Raw genomic sequence first — 25,130 nt, 5'->3', positions numbered from 1 at the left:
AAAAAGTTAAGCCAATTGATTTTAAAGTTGTGCAGCTGCCACGAAGAAGATTAAAAACCATAACTTGTGAGCTTAAATTATTATGAAAGATTTAACTTCCACACAGACTCGCCTTTTACATATAATTCCATAACTTCAGCTCACAAATACCCTAACACCAATAGACACTGCCGGGACGCAGCACATTAAAGTCTGTTAATTTGCCATAAAATGCAGAACATAGACATCCATTTAAGGCTTGAAGATACGAGTCAAAAGCAGACACTGAGGTTGATACTGATGCAGCTGCTTGCTTGGCTGGCACTTTGACAAATTGTCCTTCCATAAGCCATAAATACACTTGCACCCACTTCCCTACCAGCCAAATCTCTTTTGTTTAAACACCCACCCAATGGCGATTACGTTGCCCAGGGATGACGAGCGGCAAGTGTAGGCAGAGGCGGTGCTGGCAAGCGAGTCTAATTTTGCTCATAATTTGCAATAAAACTCACACGTTCATTTACAAATCATTTATCAAAATAACGCCCAGTCCTGACAAAGTGGCATTTACCCAGCAAGGCCAAAAGAATGGAGCAGGAGCCACAGAGCAAGCTGTATGAAGTATGTAAAGGGGTCGGGAACGGCTGGGTAACAGATGCCTGGCAACAGAAAAGCTCGCAAGCCTTTGAATATAACTTTTAACTTTGACGCCTACAGTAGGAAAAGGAAAAATTAAAAAAGAAACTCTGCTCTAGTCATGAATCATCGCTAAGACGATACTCTGTAGCCAGGTCTAAGGTAACCTAATAGATCTTCATACGCACTTACATTGGAAATCTCCTCTAAGGATACACGGTTACTAATGACGTCTTTGATTGCCATGCCATGAGCATATCTGTCGCGCTTAGTTTATTGACATTTGATAGACCACGTTTAGGATATGTCATGCACAGCTTCTTGTGCTCTATATTCAAATGTTTGTAAGGACAGTGTGGCGCTGGGTACATGGTGTCTCCTAGTCGGGCATGCCGAAATGGGGAATGTTTCTTATTGCAACTTGCTAAGTGCAAATGAAAGCATTTTGCATAACGACTATTCTTTATACGGTTTTTATAAAATTAAAAAAATTCAGAGTCAACTAATTTGTATAATAATGAATCTTTTCAACGCGGCTTAACCAGAAGCTAATGGGGGTCTGAATTGACAGTTCGATTTCGAAATGGAACTGGAGTTAAGTATATATAAGTATTATTTATAGAAAAGTAATCAGTAACCTAACAAATTTGAAGACTTAAGCACTTTGATTCCAATTTGAGAATATGGGTGCGATCAAATTGGGTTTTCATTACTCATCCTGTTCTTAATGCCATGGAAAATCAGCGTACACTCAGAAAACATATTTTATTAAAAAACGTATTATAAAGTGAATTTTATTCAACTTGTTTGTAGGGATTCGTTTTAATTGTTGTTGACCCGGCAAAAGCCCCTTTATTTTCAATCTTACCCATCAATATAAGGAAGATAATAAATTATTTATGCCACAAAAAGTATACATTTTCCCCATAGTGCTGTGGCATGGATGTTTTTTTATTATCAGCTGCTGCCTTTCACTGGATGGCATTTATTTTTAGCTTCAGTTACTTTGCTGTTATTTTACTGAAACGACAATGCAACAGCAGCGCAGCATGTGACACCTTGACGCAATCAACCACACCCACACACCCACACACCCACACACCCACAGACCCACAGACACACGAACACTTATGCAGGTGTGGCTGCAAAGGTGGCGACTTGAGCCAAGGTTGCAAAAACTGCATGGAAAACGACTTTGCTGTTGAGATTTTCTCTGCTTGTCCACGATAGAGCAGCTAGGGCCCACACACACAGCCATGCACAAGTGTGCACACACCCACACACACACACACCTGCTGTGGAATGCCATGGCGTTCAAGTGTCACCTTGCATCAGGTTGCTTTCAGGCCGAGTTGCACGGCACCCATGGTTTTTGGGTCGAGCTAAAAACAGTATTTATAAAAGTTATTGTTCTTATTGTTCTTGTTTGTGTGTGTGTGTGTGCGTGTGTGAGTATGTATAGCAGACACCGCACATTTAAATAAGCATCATTGAGTACCATCGATTGTTGTTGGCTTATTTGTCGCCACGTGCAACTGAACAGCAACAACATTTCCTATTTTTGGGGCAATGTTCAGCTTTTAATGCTACGTTTTTAATTTTAAATATAGTTAAATTGCAATCTTGTTGTACCCAATAAAGCAAAAAAAAAGTTATTTACTCTCAAAATGATTTTGCTTGTGCAAATATCACAAGCTTGCATAAATGCATATAAAAAAATATATTGAGGAATCATCGACTTGTAGCTTGTAACAAGTCCAGGCTTTTATCTCTATGCAGAAAAAATAAATATTTATGGGTTTGCTTCACAAATTTTGAACTCTCATAAAATCAAAACTAAAAATCTATGTTTACTTAGGTTTCAATCGAAAAGTGATTGCTTGATGCAGCCAATAATCAAGGTGGGTCTTGTTAACTGACTTATAATTATACCCTAAGCAGTGTATGGCGCAGTCGGGTATAATCTACTGCAGGGCTCTCATCTCTTTAAATATGCCATTTCGTTGCTAAAATTATTTACCGCGGATGATTAAAATGTCCTCTTCCCCCTTTAAATTACGATTTTCATTAGCGTAATAGCTTTCTTATCTGTTATCAAAGGGAAATGACTCGTTTTTTGCGACACTTCGCGGGAGTATAGGAAACAAGATAAGTAGAAGCCGCTTGGATTTTTTTTTAATTTAATGCAAGTCTTTTGTAAGAAGGGTATAAATGATTCCCCAAAAAAGCTTATCACACGTATAATTGTTGCATATAAAAAGAGGAATTGGAAAGAATCGTTTTCTAAGCTGAGAATAATTACATTGACAAACATTTACCAATCATTCTATATTTTTAATACTTAACATATTTATATTCATTGTAATAACTAGTTGCTCCTGTGTTTGGTTCGAATACAAAAATGATGGGCTCGAACGATATTTTTTATGTCAGCTATATGATATAGTTATTCAACTCGATACTAACATACGAGCTAACCCCAAGCTTAAGAGAGGTTACAGACAATTGTAAAATTTTAATATAAATAAGAAATAATTCATATACGCCCCAATAAATATATGTATTTTGCAATACAAAACCAAAACAATTTCAACTAATTTTAATTTCAAAAAAAATAAAAGCGCTTTCTTTTTCCCAACAGGTATTTCTGAGATTTCCATTCCATATAGAAAATATAATATATAATCACGGCTGTCAAACATAGAAAAATGAGTATTGTTCTTGTAATATGTTTATCCAGATTGTTGAGTTGAGTGAGCATTTTATCTCTGGGTTTCATAGTGTTCAAATGCCTCACCATCAGAACGTGTATTATGGTATCCGGGTGGAACTCGCCTCTGGCGCTCAGAAATGTATACAGATGTAGCATGTCCACAATGGATGGTTGATCAGTCAGATCAATTTCCATACGTCGACCGAGCATAGGCTCAAAGAAATGGGCACTTGTAACCGTTGGAATATATATAGGAATCTCAATTGCCCGTCTCCAATTAATTTTCATTTTGATTTCGCTTCCATATTGCCCCTCGGCAGACTTGAGTAACTCTCTTAAATCAAACATTTCCTCAAAGTTGAATATTCTGCCAGAATCAAATATGGCATAAAGATTGAACATATATGACATCTTAGTTACATCTTCTGGCTGATATATTTTATCTGAGTTAAAAACTTGTTTTGTTTCGCATATTTTCTCTGGGGATAATTTTTCATTAGGGTCAATAACGTCTCTTGAGCCATAAACTTCTTCTGATTCATGTTCCTCTGAGCCATATACTCCACATATATGCTCAGAAGAATATGATTCTTCTGAGTCACAACTTTCATCAGAATCAAATATTTCTTTTATAGTTATTGGTAATGTGAACTCGGACGTATCGCTCATCGCAGCTTGACTGAACATGCCCTCATTGCTATCACTTCCTTTTCCGCGAGGCACTCTCCAATATATTGGTAGATCACTTTCTAGTTGATACTCAATCTTCTCTCTATTCTTAATATACACAAAATTATTGCCTTCATCAAATCCATCAGTAAGCTCATTACTGTCTTCTTCTTCTTTACCACACTTATCAGAACTATCAGAGTCATCAGACCTATCATTGTCATCATTATTATGGTCATAAGACCTATTATTGTCATTAGACTTGTCATACTCATCAGACCCATCATACATATCAGTCCTAAAAAAATCATTAGAACCATCATACTCATAAGACCAATCATGCTCATTAGACCTATAATACGCATCAGACCTATTATACTCTTCAGACATATCATACTCATCGTACTCAGAAGTGTTCTCATTTGCATCACTGCTACTTTGTTTAATATCGTTAGCAAGCGTTTCATACGTCGCATAGTCCATATGCTCATTTTTCCTACAGAACTCCTTGTATTCACGATATTCATCTTTTATACTATTAATAAGCCCCCTCTTCTTGTAATACTTTCTGTAATGATTATAGTCACCAAAATGATATCCCTCCTCGTTTTGAGTTATATGCACACCACAACCCTGCTCATTATACTCTCTTCTGTCAGTATACCGATCGTAACTATTCTCAATATTGCCTTCATTCTCAATGGTTACACTAGACGAGCTACTTTTTGTTAGCACAGTACGCAGGGCATTAAAAGGATTATCTGGATCGTAGAGCACAACTTGATAGTCCTTTGACTCGCCACTGTACTCACTATTCTCTATTTCTTCAATAGATAATGACTCTACTGGATTGTAGAGGTTAGCTTGACGCTCTACACTATTCTCACTGCACTCTCTCACCCAATATATTATGTGTCCATCTCTATAGAGATACTCAACTTTTTGGCCTACTCTAGTGTACACAATATGTTCGCCATTCTCATTATATTGACTTCTGTCGCCATAATCACTTAACGTAACATAACCTGTTCTTGTTAAAAACTTACTGTTCTTACTATTCTCGCTATTTCCCTCATTGCTCTCACTGCGCCGACTGCAATCACTTCTCGCACTAATTTCACTTACCTCACTGAACACAATGCACTCGCTATTTTCACTTTCTGCGCTATATTCACATCGCTCACTATAATCAGTAGACCCACTTTTCGCACTGCTGTCACTCAACCCACTGCTCTCACTCCTAGCGCTTCCTTCACTATTCTCACTTTTTTTTACCAGGTCAGTCCTCATTTCGCTATTCGTATAATCCTCACTATTTTCAGAATGCTGATATCTCTCGTTGTTCTCTGTCATTTCACTATACTGATTTATTTTACTATAGAAGCTGATCTCACTAAATTTACTTCTCAAATGTCTCTTACGTCTTTCACTTTCCTCACTGCTCTCACTGCTGTCGGTAATTTCCCTACTACTTTTCTCACTGCCCTCACTTCCTTCGCTACCATCGTTCTCCATTATTGTGCTCAGCCGGTAAACGTAAACTTCCCGCAATTGGCGTTGGAATATGATCTGATTTTGGCATTCTGTATACTCGACTGTCCCATTCTTGCCATTTAGTTCCATCTGTTTCATCTCCTTTACGGCCATAAAATATTCATGAGGTTTAATATATTTCCGTACTTTACCGACCAAATTGGATGTTATGCTTATGACACTGTTCAGCGCCACGATATTCCCTTGCTGGTTATAAACAGCGACATCTTTAGATAGTGTTGCTGACATTTTTAATCGAATTTACAAAAATATATATGTGACTCAATGAAAATTATATAAGGTTTGGAAAAGATTTGTGTGCAAGCTAAGCTCAGACAAGAAATACACAGAAATCAGGGCATAGTTCGTTTCTCAGATTTTTTTTCTCATGTTTCCTTTTCAGCTTATTAGGTCGAAACAATTTGAAATTTTTAAGATATGTGTTTTATATTTTTTCAATTGGTTTAATTTATGAGCCCATATATAAATTCGAAAATAAATGATATCAATTAACAGCAGAAAACAGTTCTGTATTGATTTAACATATATGCTTACATATATATTACTATATATATTTAACAGAAGAAAGAAGTTTAAACCTGCGGACTAGAAACACCGAGTATTTTTAATTGACAGAGCAACCAATTAATATAATACTTTTAATCGAAGCAAGAAGATCTGTAAATATTATTTAGATCAGTGCCGCCTCCATCTGACTTGAGGAACTTTCTTTTCACTGTTACTTGAATTCATGAGAATCGCATAATAAGGCAATATATTAAAAAATTAATACATTTCAATAAACAGCATAGCAGGATTGATCTTAAAAACGCATGTCAACTTATACACATATCTACATACACTAATGCATACAGATAGAGCTGCATGCATACAAACATACGCTCGTAATGTGATGTAATGGATAATGTGAAGCACGTAGTCAATGAATTTAAGCACAATAGTTTTAACCAACAGTTTTCCCGAACGTATTTATTAATTTAAAAAAAAGTTTTGCATTTCAGATGATAACTTGCATCAAGTAAGAAGCCTAAAATACACCATTAAGCTAGACCATTCAACATTCAATCGACATTTGAGAACCTGCCGCCTCACTTGTCAATTGATTTAAGCTGCAATTGCTCATGCAAACGCGCACGCACACACAGTTTCACGTGTACACACATGTAGTCCTGCTGAAAAGAATAAATATGCAGAGGCGCAAAAAAGTGTGCTATGAAAAATATTTAAGCAGCATATGGCATTTGTTTATATGTGTATATGAGTTGTGGGCATGTGTGCATATATGTTTCGGCTGGCGTTGTGCAAATTTACACAAATCCACAGGGCGGTACACAATTTTATTTCACTGTGTTGCTAGTGATAAAATTTATAACCAGAAATGAGCACAGCGCCGAAAAGCAGGCGCACACGTGTGCCAAACAATGCCCATGTGGGCAGCACACTCGCAGACAGACACACACTTACACACACACACACAATGGTCTGGGAATCGTGGGTAAGCGTGTCCTCCAGCTACCCCCTAGCGTCCACCTTACGTCTTTCTCTTGACATTCGTCATATTTATGCTTTTTTATGGGCTATGTACAATTTTATTGTTTTACTTTTCAATGCAATGTCTGATGGCTGGCGACACACCACACCACAACACCACAACACACACACACACAAACACGCCTTGATAATCAAAGTGGCAGTGAATATCAGTGCTTCATCCAGCTGCACAACAGAGTTGAGAGCTCTAAAAGAGCTAAACAATGCGAATAACTGATAAGGGAATTGTCCTGTGTTTGTCTATGTTCTCAAAAAGGTTTTACACCTTTCGCATAATCTCGTTCAGTATTCAGCCTCAAACTAAATACAATGTTGAATGAAGTTCATAATGGTTCATAAAATTTCAGGACCGTAAAACCGTAAATATAACTATAGAGACTGAAAACGATCGCTCGCTTTGATAGTTGTAAACGTTATTTTACAAAAATCTTGCATGAGGCTTAAAAACGTGCTAGGCTTCACAAAGCTTTAATTTGGCAAATTAGAAGCGAATGTGTCTTTCAGACTCACTTGTTTTACTTGCTGACTCCTTGTGCGCTTTGGCAGCCGTACGTACACAAAAGCAAACACATTCTACTCACACAGATATATATATATTCTAGCCATGCATGTGCCACGACCTTACACCCTTCGGCGCAGCTTTTCTGAAGACATGAGCTCTGATGGTCATATGGCTGCCAATGTGCCATTGTGTCAGCTATAGCTAGGTGTTGGATAGTTCTAAAAAGGGCAATGGATTCAATATGAACGCATGCCTTGCCCCAGGCTACGTCCACAGCTGCGCCATCAACAATCTAGCAGGACTTCTGAAAAATGTTCTGGGCAGCAGCAATGGCTTATGCTCGGCAAAATTCACATAAAAGTACTTTACGACTGTGTCGAAGGCAATGGGCATAAAAAATAATTAAGTGGGACCAACATAATATTAGAAATTAAACTATATTATAATAGAAAGCACAGCTCTAAGCTATAAAGGTAACTGCGTTATTACAGGTGGTAAGTTGTAACACATATGAAATAAATATTAGCAAAGATCTATGAGTTAGAAGCCGATCGTCGTTTACCACGATTTTCCCAAGCTATTTTGCTTTACTACCCAAAACATATTCCATTAATCTAAGAACCAAATATTGGAGACAACGCTTTCCGCCATTTTAGTTCTATGGTATGAAACTTACGTCCGATCTGTGGCCCCTATTTGCCACACAGGAGGGGTAAATTGCCCAAAAACTACGAAACAACTCTTAAATTAATTTGAACGAAAAACTTTGAAAATAAGTTTGGGCTTATCACCAATTGGTCAGTCAGTCATGACAAATAGTCTTAATCTAAACAATGTAAAGAAAATAAATGAATCGGTTCGATATGTTTAACTACCGACAATTTCATGAAAAATTCTTTTATTTTGGACTTGCGAGCTGCAAGTTTACATATTCTTTGCTTTTTTTTGCTTTTTATTGATTTTATTTATTATATTCTTTCATATTTCCTTGTGCTGAGAATGCCTCAGGAAATTCGGCATGTATCTTAATATGTGTATAATAGTAATGATGATGATAATGACTTGGATACGGATGTAAGAAACAAAGATAGCAGTTACCATTATTTGGGTCTTTGTTGCGGGTGAAACAAAGAAAGGTCTCCCAAGCAGACAAAGAGGGACAGAGCGAGAGAGATAAAAAAAATGATTTTCTTTTTCTAATTCAAGTGTCAGCACAATAGTTTAAAAAAATAACATACTTTTAAGTTGTTTTTTTTCCGCACTTGTAGGCTTGTGTAGCAAAACAAATACCTGTGAAGAAATGACAAAAAACCCGTCAAGTGTAATTCACATAAAGTACAATCAAGCAACCCAAACAAAGTTTTAAGGAACAAAAAAAAACCTTTCTTTATGCAGATTTGAGTTTATTAGAACTTGATTGATACGTGGGCGAGTACCCAGCAACTTATTTAAAGCTTCTGCTGCCCTCTCAATCGGACCTACCCATCTGATGTTTATTTGTTTAGGTTGTGTTGTGTGATAGCCGGCGGCAGATATTGACCAAATATTCAACGGAACAGTTCGATATTGCCCCATAGTCACTGACAACAACTCAGACAGATATCTATTAAATCGAGCAGTCGGCCGTGTGGGAAGCAAAACTTGTGTTTCATCTTTGGTTGGGCTGTTTGCATATCCGTCGTATTATGTGCAACCGGAAGTCCATGTAGCATAGACAGAGACACACACAGGCACAGGGCAGGATGTGGTCGCTCATAAGAAACATGCACAAAATTTACGAAAATTTAAATTAATCGTCCTGACTTTGCTGAGCAGTGGGTCCAGTACATATGTGTCCGGCATTGTTTGGCCGTCAAACAAAAGGTCCTTGCTATTATCTACCAGCGTTTAAGCATGACATATGGACATGTATCTGTTACTATAGCTATGTAGGTGTGTGCGAGTGACTGCGCCTTGAGCTTCGAGCGTAATTATTTATGCATTTGGCAGACATGGCTTAGCCTAGTTCTGGCTAACACACTTCAATTGCCTCATAAAGCAATGCCAGAGACAGCTGCCAACAACAATTAGACAGCTCTGTCACAATGCCATAGTTAAATTTTAATTGAATTTAATTTATGTCTCATTTAGATGTGCCATTCCGAATGAATGCAGAGCTGGTCTTTATGTGCTGCCCATGAAAATATATTTAAAGCTCATTTTCTCACTGATTTTAAACATGACTTAATTGCTCGAGTCTTCATAATAGTAAAAACTCAATAACATAAGCTGAAAATAAACTGTAGGACTTAAACTACAGGAAATAAAAAGCAAGAAATTATTAAAATTATTTTAAAGCAAATTGTCCGTTGCGACCAATTATATTAAAGATTAATGTGCCACTGATTTTAATAACTAATTATGTTAAAGCTTGCATAAAGTATTTTTTTATGCTTCTTAAAACCGTAACCGATCGCATTTAATGAGCTCTACTTTAATTCTTCTCGAAATCAGCTACAGGCATGGTCCAAAATGTTGGAAGTCGACTACTGATGTCCTTCTCAAAGGATCGAGCAAATAAAATGCGGTCCATCCAGCTTTTACCCCAGAGTTAAAAATTAGACCACCTTATTTATCAACAGCTGTTATTCAATATAAAGAGAATTTCGCAGTCGATTGCAGCCAAATGCAACATTCAGACTTGTTCTTACCCAATTTATTAAGGCAGTTAAGGACCCAAAGCTTTACAGATTTTAATTGTAGAACAGTATTTTGGGCAAGAGGAAATTGCGATTTGCAGTCAATTGCGTAAGCTTTCAGCTGTCTGCAATATTTATGACGGCCTTAAATCCCGCTTGAAGCTGACTTTTATGAGCCTTGATAGCTTTACAGATTCCACAGCTAGAATGACATAATATACCCGAAACACATTGAAACTGGGTAAAGAAGAGTATCATATTTTTGGGCAAATGTATGCAACTGTCAGAAGTAAGCATCTCCGACCCTTTAAATTGTATATATATTAGATCAGACGATGAGCTGAGTCTATTTTAGCTATGTCAGCCTGTCCGTCAGCATATGGTATGCATCTGGCAGAATTAGAATTTTCAAGATACGAATTTGCGCCTTGGTATATAGATAATCGTCTATATCATAAGTTATAAGTTAGCCAAAAATGCATTTATCCCATTATCGAGGTAAGCAAAGAAGAAGCATAAGGCAGCTAAAATGTGTGTGGTGGCGGCTTGGAGCTGAGTGGAGCACATCGCCTAGTCGACCACTTTCGACAAGAGCATTCCATGTTGTTCATATATAACTTCAAGGATTATAGCATTGGTGTGAATATATGGATATAGCTTTAGCTCTCTCGTTTCAGTTTTACAAAACAACAACGACAACAATTAAGTGTTGCACGCACTTGAAATGCATCAATATTTTGCCTAATGTATGATATTAAAGTAACATAAAAGAAAATTTATATGGCAAGCTGTAAATATGGCCCTGCCGACATCCGTTGGGGCCTCTGTATACAACACAGACACACTCACACACACACACACATGCTTGAGCGACGCCTGATTATTTGTTTATTGTGTGAGTGTGTGTGTGTGTGTGTGTGTGTGTGTAACGTGGCATTAAATAACAGCGTTTTTTGCGCTTGAAGAACTTTTGCAGCTTTGCTTTTTTCCCCTATTCTATTTCTATTATATATACATATATATATTTTTTTCTCAGCCGCCTGCGCCATAAATTATGCTACACTTTATTATTTTGTAAAGCAAGCAACATAAAACTTTACCTTCAGCTCAGCGTCAGTTAATGGTCCAGCATACTCATACTTAGATACTTTTAACCTGACCCTTTTTTTGCGCCGTAAAATATCAGTCATAATGGCTTACTTGTTATCGGCAACAGTAGCAGCCTGTGCGAGTGTGTGTTTGTGTGTGTACACGTATTAATTGGTACTGCCTGGAAATGACTGACAGCTAGCCAGAAGCGAAACTCAACAGAAAAATATTAAAACTTTTTGTGGCCAGCGGGAACTATGATGAATTTATCACTGTATTTATTACGAAATTTGCAACCCAGCACGGATTCGGAAAACTATATGGTAGACATAACCATGGTAATTGATATAGTCATGTCCCGATGCCCGTCTGTCTCTCTGTCTCTCTGTTTCTATTCAATATTTGTATCCCCTTTCAAAATCTATATAAAATATGGTGTGTTCAGTTTTTCTTGCTGCAGGCGACATGCTTAATTTCCATGGGAACAATCGGCGTTTTTTTATTTTAGTTTGCTATGTCTTATATAATTAGACAAATTATATGCTACATGACAGCTTCAACTAGTTATACTTAGAATCTATATGTATTAAAGGGGGTACTATATTGCTGTGGCACACGAGTCTGAGATTACATTTAAACGCGCAATATATTTTTAGAAAAAACTACGCAAATGTGTTATATCATAAAGGAATCCTCCTGCAGAAATACCAGGCAGCACAAGAGATTTAACTGATTCTCTAATGCTGCGCTCCTCTCATTTAACCATATGCTGCCCAATAGACATTTGTATATGCTTGAAGTGACTAAGAACAAAGTAATTAATTAATTATGTGCACTAGTTCAAGCTGCTATCTTCTGCATCACTTCTGTCACAGCAAGTTGCCAGATCTTGGCTCGTAAGTATAAAAGTATGGAAGTTGAGTTTAGGTATATGTGTATGTATTTGGTTAACAGTTTCAATTGATTGGTTTAGGTTTTGGTTCCTGAGCCAAGTTTCCCAACTTCCCAAGCTCCGATTTTGGCTTAAACTTAGGCTGGCCATTTATTTTCAAGATTCCAATGAAACGGTTCAATATATAATTTACATATGTCTGTTTGACTAAATGTATTGCGAGCAGTACATATTATACACATGTGGCATTGGCTTGTAGCCTTAGTTTGCGAATTCATCAGAATACAGTGTCCGAAACAGCATTGAAATACATATTTAATACGAGCTCAATGGAGAATTAGAGTATGTGCAGGTCCTTACTTTGAATTTGTATTCATAAATAAGTCATTGATCAATTCAATTTAACAAATACCAGGAAAATTTTGAAATTCTATTTATAGCCAGTTGGCATCATTAAGGTTAGATTATTTTGGAGGCTTTTGGTTACCAATTGTTGATTGGAATTTTTGTAGAACACAATATTATTAAGCAAACTAAAATGAAAAGCTTTAAGCGGAATTTGCGGAATACTCACAAAATGCACAGAGTTTACATTTCATTCATTAGGTTTATTTAATCAATTTTTTTCGAGGGTGCTCTTGACCAAATCAATCGAAAAAATACATGAGGTCTGAAACCAACCAAAATAGTTGCTGTCACCGAGAATTGGACTTGGGTTAGAAGAGATTTCTGTGTCACCCCTGAATATGACGATGAAAAAAAATGGCTACTAAACTCAGAAGGTGGATATCAGAGCATGCTCCTCACTAGGCATGACGATTACACATGTTTTAGTACAAGAAGCTCTTCACAAAATTCTGATTCTATAATATGTTGTTATGTTAGACAGTCAGATTACAATGATATTATTAAATAATGTCCTATATATGTTGATTTATCTTTTGAAACGTTCTTTTAACTCTGTGAAACAAATTCCGAACTGCACAATCATTTTTCAACTATCTTAAATGATATTACGCTACCAAATTTGAGAAGCAACTTTCTGTAACAATAATGTAAGAAAATTTGAAAAAAGCAACACCTGCAAAGTGGCAAGCATTCAAAATGAGTATTACATATGCTTACCCACACAATAATAACGAATAGTAATACCAAAGAAAAAAAAATAGCTCATGTGGCACACGCGGCCATTTGGCCCCAAGACAAACCAAGGCAACTTATATTTATTGTTCAAATTTTGTGACTTCTATGTTGCTTTTATTGCCACTTTTTGCTGTTTGCTGTTGCTGTTGCTGTCATTTTTTATTTATTTTTTCCCCACTCCCACCTCCTGCCGCTCGACATCCTGTGCTAAATATGTTTCAAAGGAAATTGATTTGCGGCAGCAGCAACACGAACAACGGCAGCAAACAACAAACAACAAGTCAAACATCAGCAACAAATACGTACATATAACAAGTAAATGTTCTCGCTTCGAGAGTGCACGACTTTGAGTTACCTTGTAGTAAATGCCGCCGTCACATCCGTAAGCCTGATAATACAAGAATTTCAAACAAGCGGCGGATGAATCATGAATTTCATGATAGAACTCAATCAGATAGGAATTCCATATGTACAGATGGGAACAATCAATTGATTGGAATAAGCAAAGTATAGAAGATGGGTGCAATATCTGGAGTTGTGTCTTCTTCTCTGCCTTAAGGAAACGCTGTACAACCTTCAGATCCATCATCAACAATAGGCTTTAGTCTAAAGTTAGTAAGGGGTATTTGAGGCGCATGTCAAAGGGCTTTCACAGTTACCGAATTCGTGATTTCTGGCCCTTTCACTCACTGAGGAGGCTGCACTTAATTATAGAGTAGTACTGCGAAACATCGATAACCACCGATAGAAACATTTTTCAATTGTGTACTTTTTTTTTGCCAACACTGAAATTTTTAGACCTACTGTTGCACATCTTAGGCCACTAACGAAATCAAAAAGAAGAGATTCTATTTCATCGTTCCATGGTATATATCTTATAGGCCACCTGAAACGAGCGCGCCTTGAAACTATCAATAGAACAGCTCTGCCATTATGTCGACTATTCATTGCGACTTCTAGGTATATAATAATTCTTGTGTATTGTATTCTTGTGACAAGCAACTACAGGGTATAAGCCGCTTCATTTTCTATATGTAGCTTCGCATGGCGAAAATTTCCTTTTACCAAAAATTGCGCGCCACGCTGCACTTTTAGTGACCTACAGTCCCTGCAGACACACACACACACACACACGCAAACATAGACACACACCATGGTTTGCTATTTTGTTGGCAGCGTGCCCCATCAATCCATTGAAGCGTTCAAATCGTGCATGTCCCCCCCTCCCATTCTTGCACGCGACTAGAGGCAACTTTTGTTGTGACAGTGACAATACAACTCAACCGCCCCCAACCAACCAGCGCACCCCATCACCCACCCCCCCCTGAAAGCTCTATAGAATTCACACGCTGCGCTACTTTTCAACAGAGAAACATAAATTGTTTGGCTAATTGCAAGTGGCTTTCGTCTGTCGCCGCTGCCGCTCAAGCAAATTGTGGAGCAACAACAGCCACAAAGGAGCAGCGAGGAGCAAAGGAAGAGCAACAACAAAGAAGTTAACAAGGACCTGCTTGGAAACAATACGGGAGCCTGCTCCAGCTCCAGGTCCAGCTACAGTCGCTTTGAGTTTCATCTTTCTGCGCGTAATTGGCAGGAAAACTTGGGCGTTGGGAGGCGAAGATACAGTTCTTCCAGCCAAGAAAGTTGTCTGGGGTCACAGATCAGCTCAGAATTGGCTTGTGTCGCTGCAGAGAGTGTTGCCTTCTGTACAGCTATTAAAAAGCAAGTAAAAATAGTTGTGAGATATTTAATATTATGTTGTTTAAAGTTCGAGCTGAGATAAGAAAGTTCAAGAGGAACAGCTGCTGATTGGCCCATAAAAAATGAGACATATTATCCCATTCAAATTATCCACAAGCTAGAACCCAAACTCAGATCTGTTTGTGTTATCTAATAGATTACGATTATCTAGCATAAGGTGCAGCAAAACTATCGAATATTTTGTTAGTTAAGTGTTGAGGCAATACAAAGGATCGAAATCGACAATAACAATAAATCGCATTTCCAAACGATTATTTCTGTAGGATCTATAAAGTGAAAATATATGATATGTATTGGTTAAGATATCTTGAAAAACAGAAAAGTTTTCCATACAATACGAGTTAGTAAAATATTGCTAATAGTAAAACTGGTAAATCACAAATTTGGTAAAGTTTTAAGTTTTTGCCATGGTTTAAAAATACTATAAAAATGTATTGAGATTCAAATATTATTGCTTAAAAATATAAAAGAGCATTTGCTTCGTCGTTTTTATCTGTCCAGCTTTTCATGAAATATAATATCCAAATTAATTGTATAATGGACTCATTTAATAGTCCAATCAATTATAATGTTATATTCTGTGTGTTTTGCCTTTGGATATTTGGATATGATTTTAGGCTTTGATTTACTATTTTCCACACAATTTACTAATTTGACCAGCATATTTGTATGTTTTGATAGATTTCTCAATATTTTCATATTAATATTTTATTGCAAATGCGAATACATATTTAATGACTGAGCTTACAGTTGATTTGCCTAACTAAGCGAGCATATAGTATAGATGATTTGCCTTACTAAGCACCTGCTCTGCGTAGCTGACATTTATCGAAAGACGCAAAATTTACCATTTTGAATGGCAGCAAAACTTATATTTATAACAAAACTTTCTAAGCCAGCTTAACATTTAAATTGATTTGATTTTTATCCACAGACAAAGAGTGAACTTTTATTAAACCTATAGCCACACAGCACAATGGAAGTTCCATGGTAATTTGACGTAGAGCTTAGGAATTTCTCAACTTGTGAGCAAGGCAATTTTCTGACTTGGTCTATTGGGAATTTGAAGTTTAATGCAAATATAATTAAAGGGTCTGCATTCATGGGAATGCAAACAATGGAGGTGCTAATTGCTAAACACATATTAATATATAACAACCCAAAGTATTATAATAATAGCAAATAAAGGAAGCCAATCAGAGCTGAAACAAAATAACCTAATATCATAATGAAAGAGGCTTACGGGCTATGCAAACAAAGAACCCGATGCTGATATTCTGCAAAAAGGCCGTTAGCTCTAATGTGCAGAACATGAAATACCCTTTATAACATTGATGTTATTGATTTCCCTTTAAATATTGCTTTTGCTTCGGAGGCAAATAAACAGATATCAGATGTGCGGGCTTTTTCTAAATATATAAAAAAAAATATAAATATATATACATATATATCTTCTGGTCAAAGTGAATCAAAGTCCAAAATACCTCACTTAATATATGTAAATCCTCAGCTAGGGTATCATAATATTATCGAAGTAATAATTAATCCTATACATATTGGAACATGGAAATACCAAATATCAAACTAATGAACTTTTCACCTCTACCCCCCCACACACACACACACCCAACATTGTTTCATTATTTCTCTCTGCATACATTTCCCTACATGTCGTTTAGTGGTTGTCGTTAACCAACAAATGCGCTCGACCACAAACCTATTGATTATAAACCTGGCCGTCTCGGACATACTCTTCGTCATCTTCTGCGTGCCGTTCACGGCCACCGACTATGTGCTGCCGGAGTGGCCATTTGGCAATTTGTGGTGCAAATTCGTGCAGTACATGATTGTGGTCACATGCCACTGCAGGTGAGTTTGCTGAAAGCTTAATATGGCCAGTGTAACATCGTGCTGCGTTACAGTGTCTACACCCTCGTTCTGATGTCCTTCGATCGCTTCCTGGCCGTCGTGCATCCCGTCACAAGCATGTCCCTCCGCACCGAACGCAACGCCACTCTGTAAGTAACAACATTCTACACTAGTTCTGATAGTGCCTGTAATTACGTCAATTAGTTCGTGTTTGGCCAATGGCTTAGTTTGGGCCCCAAGTTGGCTCGAGTTGCTTTCGGTGCTCTTTGGCTTAGCACACGGCCGTAGTTTACTATGGTGTATACCTATCATTTTTGCACATTTTGTTGGGCATATGTGCTTTCCAAATAATAAATCTTCATATCGAAACTGAGATTCGAGTCAACTTAATCCACAAAAGAACACACATTTGAATGTATTTGATAGATATATGAGGGTGAGCTTAAGCACTTATACTTGAACTACGAGGAATATTCAACGATTGGATTAATTTTTTTTTTTTAATTAATTTTAACTTGACATTTTTTTATCTTCGGTAAAATTTAAATTGACTTTTCAATATCTCTAGCAAATAGACTTTAATTTTATTAATATTATTTTTATTTGTATTATTCTTGAAATTATTATTTATTTAATTACTAAAATTTCTTTTATGCTACTCTTCATTTTGTACAATAATTATATTTTTTTATATATTAATATTTTGTATTATTGTATGTTTAACTATTAATTAGCGCTGTATGCCAAAAGTATACTCTTTTCATGTGTAATATTTTCCAGTTAGATTAAGCGCCAGGTTAATAAACAGCTTCGATAAACATGTCAGAATAAAATCGAATTTATTGACATTTAATTGAATTAAAAAATTAAATTAAAGTGCTTGCTAAGCTTGACAGGAATATGCAAATAAAAAACAGACATTCAAATGGCTGCCAATTATCTAAACCATTTGATTTTCTTTTTTCTGCTGGTTTTTTGTTTATTTTTTTATTATTATTTTTTGCACGCAGCGCCATTATGTGCGCCTGGATAACAATTGTGACGACTGCTATACCCGTAGCCCTGGCCCACTCGGTACGGATCTATCAGTATCATGGACGTGCTGGCACCGCCTGCGTTTTCTCCACCGAGGAGGAGGTCTGGAGCCTGGTTGGCTTTCAGGTAAGTCAAGCAATTGATTGCACGCTTTGTGGCCTCTAATCTGGGTGCGGCTCCCACTACGTTGCGCTAACACCCCGCCTTCACTCCGTCGCTCGAGCCTGTCCCGCTCTTTGATTAATGTGTGAGCATTATTCATGCCTCGCCGCCAAATTTGTCACTAGCTCGCGGCTCTACACACGGAAATTGCGTGAAATTGCAGAATGGCGACATAAGTGACGTCTACTCCAAAAGCACACACAATTTCCATACAATACATCGTGTATACATGCATATATATTGCTTATTGTTGGCGTAAACTCATATTTTCCAGTGCTTGAAAGTAGCTTGCAATATATTTGCTACTTACCACACTCACTGCATCCACAAACACACACGCACACACACACAGTACTCAGCGCGGAGTGACAAACACGACAGGGACAACGACGTCGCGCTGACAGCGTTCCGCCAGGATTGGAGCCCTGTCGGAGTCACAGAAGCATGTAACCAGCTGCACTGTGCAACTGGCATTCTTAATCAGCCGCATTTCATCTGATGACATCAGCCCAAATGCTAAATTATTTTATAAAAAATTATAGAGTAAAGTCCTAAGCGTTCAAAATAACTTACTTTAATAGCAGTAGCTACTATACCATACTACACACAGACACTAGCCTGGACTTGGAATCAGGTCGACATTCTTGAACTTGGGGTTTGGCTCCAACCGTGGTCTGCCATCTTAGGCTAATCTTAAGATCTGCCAAATCGCATTAACCGAATATTGTTAGCTTCAAATAATAATTATAAAAAACGTAGAGTTTCGATCTGAAGAGGGTTTGCGATTTAAATATAAGACTTGAAAATTTTAAAGCATACCTATCTACAATAAAAAAAAAGCTAACTGCAATTTCTAAGCAAGTATCAAATTTCAGCATTTGTGACAATTTTGTAAAATGCTTTGATTGAAACTTGAGCCACTGTGCAAACACACTCACACACAGCCAAGAACACATTGTTGTTGTTTAGCAACAGACACTCAGACATGCAGACCAGACAGCAGTCCCAGTCCTTACATGTACATACATTCAGCATGAGCTAGCAGCCGGCGTTAGAGACAGACAATGGCGTCGAAGCCAATGTACAACTTAATAATGCTGGCATTCCCTCCAAGGGAGAGCCAAATTGTAGTGTATATTTTGCAATTAAGTTGCATTTCACCAGTGCCAAGGGAAAACAAACTGTATACAAAGCAATCTTTGTGCAGCGAGAGAAGCGGTCTTTCACATCGCGGGAAAGTTTCCCCAAATGATGATTTTGTTAAACAACATTTTTTCTGCGCATTTGAATTGAATTTAATACGAATGAAATTCAAGAGATTTGTCGCCGACTTTTCGACACATTTGTCTGATCATTTAAATGTAAGCTAAATTAAGAAGTACCTATTATATTTGAAACAAGGTAATACTCCAGAATACAACATGTATAGTTAATAGCAATGCAAATCACGGTATTTTTATGCATCCAATAACTAAGCTTGATTCGATAAGTTTGTTATTTCACTCTAGTCTGCTGTTGGTCTTAAGAAAAACCCGAAATTGCCCATATACTTATGTAGATATATGTTTTTTATTATTATTTTTTTAACTTTGTTTTCAAAATATGTTTAAAGGAAGTAAAAACGTTGCCAGGTTGTGGTTATGTTCCTTTTTTAGATTTTTAACATTTTTTAATGCGTTTTAGGTAAGCCCCAATTTATATATTTTTACCAAAAAAATATTTAAATTCTCCTCGAGTATCGTCAGTTCCTTCTTTACGATTTTAGTTGCATATGGTGTTTTTCTGCGTGCTTCCATATTGTTTTCTACCCCTATTTACGTTTATTACATATTTTTTTAAATCTATTTCACAAATATTTCTCATACCGCTCTAAAAGAATTCAATGCCCAGTTTATCTGTAAGAGCTACTACTCCGGTTAAAATGTTTGCTTTGACAAACTACGTCCATGCTTGGAGGGCCCATTCAGGCAGTCACTGAGTGCTCTTAGCACCTTGGCCCAGCAAGCAACAAGGAGTGCAAATCGTGGAGTGCGACATCTAACGTGGACTAGAACAACAGTATGGCGTGTCAGAGCAATTTCAAGCCGGAAGGATGTGGCGAAGCAACCCGCACTTGTGGCCAATGTTGTCATTCAACACAAACATCATCACAACAACAATGATAACCCACTAACTGCAGTTGTTCGCCTATTTGTCTGAGTATGCGTGTGTGTGTCTGTGTGTGTGCGCGCATGTGTGAACATATACCTATATACGAACACCAAGTGCTAATATATGCACTAGTGGAGCTCGCGTCTAATGCTACTCATAGAGCAATTTACACAGCTCCATTCGCTGACATTGGCAAGGACAGGCACGGGCCTAGGAAGGAAATGGGGAGCCGGGTCGATATGTTGCGCCGTCTAGCATAGCATATAAATCACAATTACTTTGGCGACAAGTAGAAAATTTCGACCATGGAACACCCTGTAAGTAGATATAGGCAAAACAGAAATCGGAACGCTGCTTATTGCTGAACAGGAATTTATAATGTCAAAGCTATTTCGATTTATAAATTATTTAATAAGAAAAAGTGAATGAGATATCCTCCAAGTCAACAGGGACATGAGAGCGCAATATGAAAGGTACTACAAGTGCGACTTCACATATACGCTGTCCGCCTGATATGGCCGCCAAACTTGTGCCATGGTTGGATCTTTTATTTGGTTTTGCTGTTTATTTGGCCTGGACCCCCAAATGTCATTGCCATGCTTCAATACTTTGTTGTTGTTTTCTGTTGACAAACAGTTGAGCATTTCGCTGGCAAATTTGGCGTTTCAATTTATTGCTCGCCCGCACATAAAAATGGATCAAACTTTTGACGCCTAAACGCATCACAAAAAAAAAAAATAAACAAAAACAAAAACGAATAGAAAAACACAACAAAAATATGCGAGCAACATTCAACTAGCACTTCACATGTACAGAAAAACAAAAGCAAGAATGCTCTAGTCGAGAGTGCCCGACTGAAAAATACCCTAAACAAAGTTCCCTACAAGCCAAGCTCCCACGCAGCGAAATATAAATAATCTGAGTAGCCCTTATTGTATATATTTATAAAATTATTTTATAGTCAGAAGCTGGCAATAGATATATATAGATTCCAGGGAAGCAGGGAAAGTTTTGTGAATATAGATATTAAAAAGTACTTAAACCCTCTGAAATCAACGCATACCCTTTCAAGCTATTTTATAGGCACAGGGGAAACTGTTGTCATCGTAAATAAATAATAAAATAAAACAACAAGGCTAAAACAAAAGCAAAAACACGCCTCGAATCTGCCCCGTGTGGCATGCGGGACCACAGAGCCTCGGTGGCTCCACTTTATTTCAAGTTTAGTTTATTCCAGCTCTTAAAGTTATTCGTTCTTGAAGTTGCGGTAATGTGTCGGTCAAGGCTTAAGTGCTTTTCATTTCATTTATTGCAAACACTATTTGTTACCCATGTTCCAGCGCACTCAATTGAATTAAAAAGTTTGCATTTCAAAGAATTAACATAAAATGAATCCTTAGACTCGGCATCTTGGTTTTAGGTGCAAGAGACTCATTAACGATCTTAAATTCATATTAAATACGCATTTTTGCTTTCAGCTCTTTGATGAGTATTACAAACTAAATATTTTACCAAAGTTTTCAGTAAAGTCAAAGCTTTTTTTAAAACCAAAATTTGTGTGTGCTAGTTACGCTCCCAGCATAAATTTAAAGCAACATTTCTGCATTTAATGAGTTGAAAAATAAATAGAAAACTTTGCATAAAAAGTTCTCAGTTGCCTTAGTCGGTTCGTCGATGAAACGAAATGAAACTAATTGCCTGGCCAAATGATGAGCGCACATTTAAGGATGTTGCCCTACATTCATTTTAGGAATTTATGATGCTAAACACTTCAGATGATAGACCATATAACATGCACATAGTACAATGCATACATGTTAGGCCATAACTATATTTAGAGTTTGAAACGGCATAAAACTTCGTCTTCTCAATGGGCTACTTCCGAATTTTTAGCCTTAGCTATAACAGCTATAGATACGATTGCCTCAGATAGAGATACATGCAATGAAATTTAACTACATTGTGAAAATAGAATGGCCTAGGGGGGGTTGATTGGAGGGCACATATTCCGGATGTTTCTGTCATAGACACAAGTTGAAAGTATACGAGAAAACTTGTAGGCTAAACTTTTTCTACGCGCCTTTAAACTTTATGAGCCGCCTAATAAAAAGCCATAAACTGAAGTGTATGCCATATGATATACGAGAACCAACCAGACGATGGCAGGGTAGTTTGCAGGGTGTGCAGAGTGTGTGGCATTGGGGACCGGACCGACTCGTTAATATTTGGCGTGCTCAAATTGCGCCTGGGATTTAGCCATATAGCAACACCATAGAAACTGTCGCGCCTGCTGTCACTCAGCCAAATTAATCAACTTGAGTTCGCGATCCCCTCACGCGCATTATTGGCCCAGTTTTTCCGGGACACACATTCAACATTGACATTAAAGCTCTAATAGTTTTCTCATATTTGCCACAAGTTTATGAGAGAATGAAGGGTACGACTTTATAGCTAGAACTGCGGGTGTTGCGCTTAAACAGAGCTGAGTAAGGTCTCGTAAAAATATTACTATATTTTCGATATTCATTGGTTGTGAGGCGTGGGTAATGGAACAGTTTTTCGTCTATTGCTGATTGAGTCACTATTTAAAATGATATCTACGTAATACTTTTTAATTACTCTTGAAATATCAAGTTACCTTAAGTAAAAGAAAAAAATTGAATAATAAAATGATACAATATAATTCCGTATTTGCAAACATTTTCCAAAACACAATACAATGCTGCTCCCCTATAAAATAAGATACTTTGCTAAGTATACAACTGCAGTTAAATATTGTATAAGAGAGAAAAGATCAAATAACGAGTTATACAACGGGTCATGGAGATATGTGTGTTACGTGTTAATCATTGTGTCAATATTTTATAAACAACAAAATAAAAACTGCAATTTTAGCAGTTTATTTCGCTAGTTTTCGCCTCGAACCAGCTTTCTTTGTTTCTTCTTCTCAATACTCAATAGAAAACTGCTCCCCCATAAAATAAGATACTTTGCTAAATATACAACTGCAGTTCAATATTGTGTAAGAGAAGGTAGATCAAATAGCGAGTTATACAACGGGTCACGTGGATATGTGTGATACGTTCATTGTGTGCGCAGTGGGCCGTAAATAGCATTATTTGCTTTCTATCATTAACTTGGTCATCATTGTCATCGTTATCGTAATCGTCATCGGGCCGTCTGACATTGCCCTTGCAAATTATGTCCTTTGCAATTTATTCTTTAATTAATACGTCAGGAATGCAAAACAATCGCAATATTCCCAACATTTTGCTTCTTTTTTTTTTCTCACAATAACTCTGTTAGACTGACGGCGTGGCCCTAAGGGTCTAGGCTAGTGGGTTGGCACCCGCATCATATCAACATCCTGGCTGCTCCTTACAGGCGCAAATGTCAGTGCAGATTACGTCGACGACGACGACTGTCGCCGATATCACGGGACATGTTCATTGGCCATGGCGCGTAATACAACCAAAGTGATTTCAATTCCGGCGCTGTCGGCCATTTTGCCATATGAATGAATGGGATGGTCCCCCACCGCCATCCCGATCCACAAAAGTAGGCTGTCTTGTGGGTTGTTGGTTGGGTCGTGTCTGCGATTATTAACAATTGTGCCATGCGCGATTTCCTTTAGCCTCGTTTCATCTGGTTTTTCCGTTTTCCGATTCATTACATTTGCCCACCTTTGTGCATTTTTGTATTGGTTAAACATTTCATTGAGATTCACAATTTGCCGCCTACGCGAATCAAGCTCCAGTCCCGGACCCTTAACCAAAACCGAAACCAGAACGTACTTTTCCCAACCTTCTCTTGAGTGTGTTTTATTGTTTTCCACATAACCGATCCGGCTCCTCCATCCTTTTATGCATTTACACTTGGCTAGCTGGTTTATGGAAGCCTCGAAGCCACTTGAAACTTATCGTGCCTCAAATGAGTTATATTATGCCCGATTCAACGATTGCAGGCCACCAACCAGGACCTGCCACAGTTTGGCCATTGCTTGCCACATCCGACAAGACCCGTACGTTGAATGCAGCAAAAGTTAATACCGTAGGTTAATACCGTATAATCGTTAAAAATAGTTATCAATACCGAATCCATGCAATATCGATTATCTAGATATGCATTTAGTATTTATTATTTTATTCATCTGTGCAGATGTTTGGAAAAAATAGTTTATTTTAATTTTTGAAGAAAAAAGCTTACAAATTAAAGCATTCTAGGTTCTGTATATAACCCAAATTTTGGGAAAATTAAAACAAAATACTTTTTTACTATATGTTAAGCTCAAACGAAGATTTAAATATACATCTTTCATAATCAGATTTAGACCCATAGCCGGACAAAAATACAATGAGCATTCGGCTATGGGAACTTTTACTCCTTTGCTTTACTAAATAATTTGTTGTGAAATACTCTTGAATTTACCGGATTTGCTTAATAGAATAATATAATGCCATTTCCACAGGTTGAGCCGTCATCTTGTCAAACTTATGTCTAGAGCTCAATTGTAGTACAAAACAGAGGCCGTTTTTCGGTTTATCTGCAATGAAATTCTTATTTTTGCAATTGATTAGAGGCCCATATAAAGCGCCCCTGCAGCCGAAAGATTACGCGAGAATTCGTTTGACAACAGAACAGAATATTTTGAGCGATATTAGTGTCTACTGGGATTAGAATGAAATGGCATCAGCTAGAGCAGACTAGGTTGGGCCCAGTACCAAGCATTCACAGCATGGTGTCTAG

General features: G+C 37.4%; 1 protein-coding gene and 1 long non-coding RNA gene across 2 annotated transcripts in view; one reads left to right on the top strand and one right to left on the bottom strand.

Annotated features, from left to right (window-relative positions):
- AstA-R1 (allatostatin A receptor 1) overlaps positions 1-25,130 on the top strand; it is a 132,293-nt gene that overhangs the window by 97,890 nt on the left and 9,273 nt on the right. Inside the window, exons 5-7 of the mRNA XM_002055326.4 lie at positions 16,847-17,036; positions 17,090-17,185; positions 18,047-18,197. Of these exons, the coding sequence (XP_002055362.1) occupies positions 16,847-17,036; positions 17,090-17,185; positions 18,047-18,197 (437 nt within the window). The remainder of the gene's footprint in view (positions 1-16,846; positions 17,037-17,089; positions 17,186-18,046; positions 18,198-25,130) is intronic.
- On the bottom strand, positions 18,171-19,075 carry LOC116652221 (uncharacterized). Its single transcript, XR_011417438.1, has 3 exons — positions 18,807-19,075; positions 18,544-18,749; positions 18,171-18,476 (listed from the first exon to the last, which is right to left on the bottom strand). It is a non-coding gene; the product is annotated as an uncharacterized lncRNA (long non-coding RNA).

The sequence above is a fragment of the Drosophila virilis genome, chromosome X, assembly GCF_030788295.1.
Source record: "Drosophila virilis strain 15010-1051.87 chromosome X, Dvir_AGI_RSII-ME, whole genome shotgun sequence".
NCBI classification, from domain to species: Eukaryota; Metazoa; Arthropoda; class Insecta; order Diptera; family Drosophilidae; genus Drosophila; species Drosophila virilis.
The sequence above is the reverse complement of the archived record's forward strand: the minus strand, read 5'-3'. Positions and strand labels throughout refer to the sequence as shown.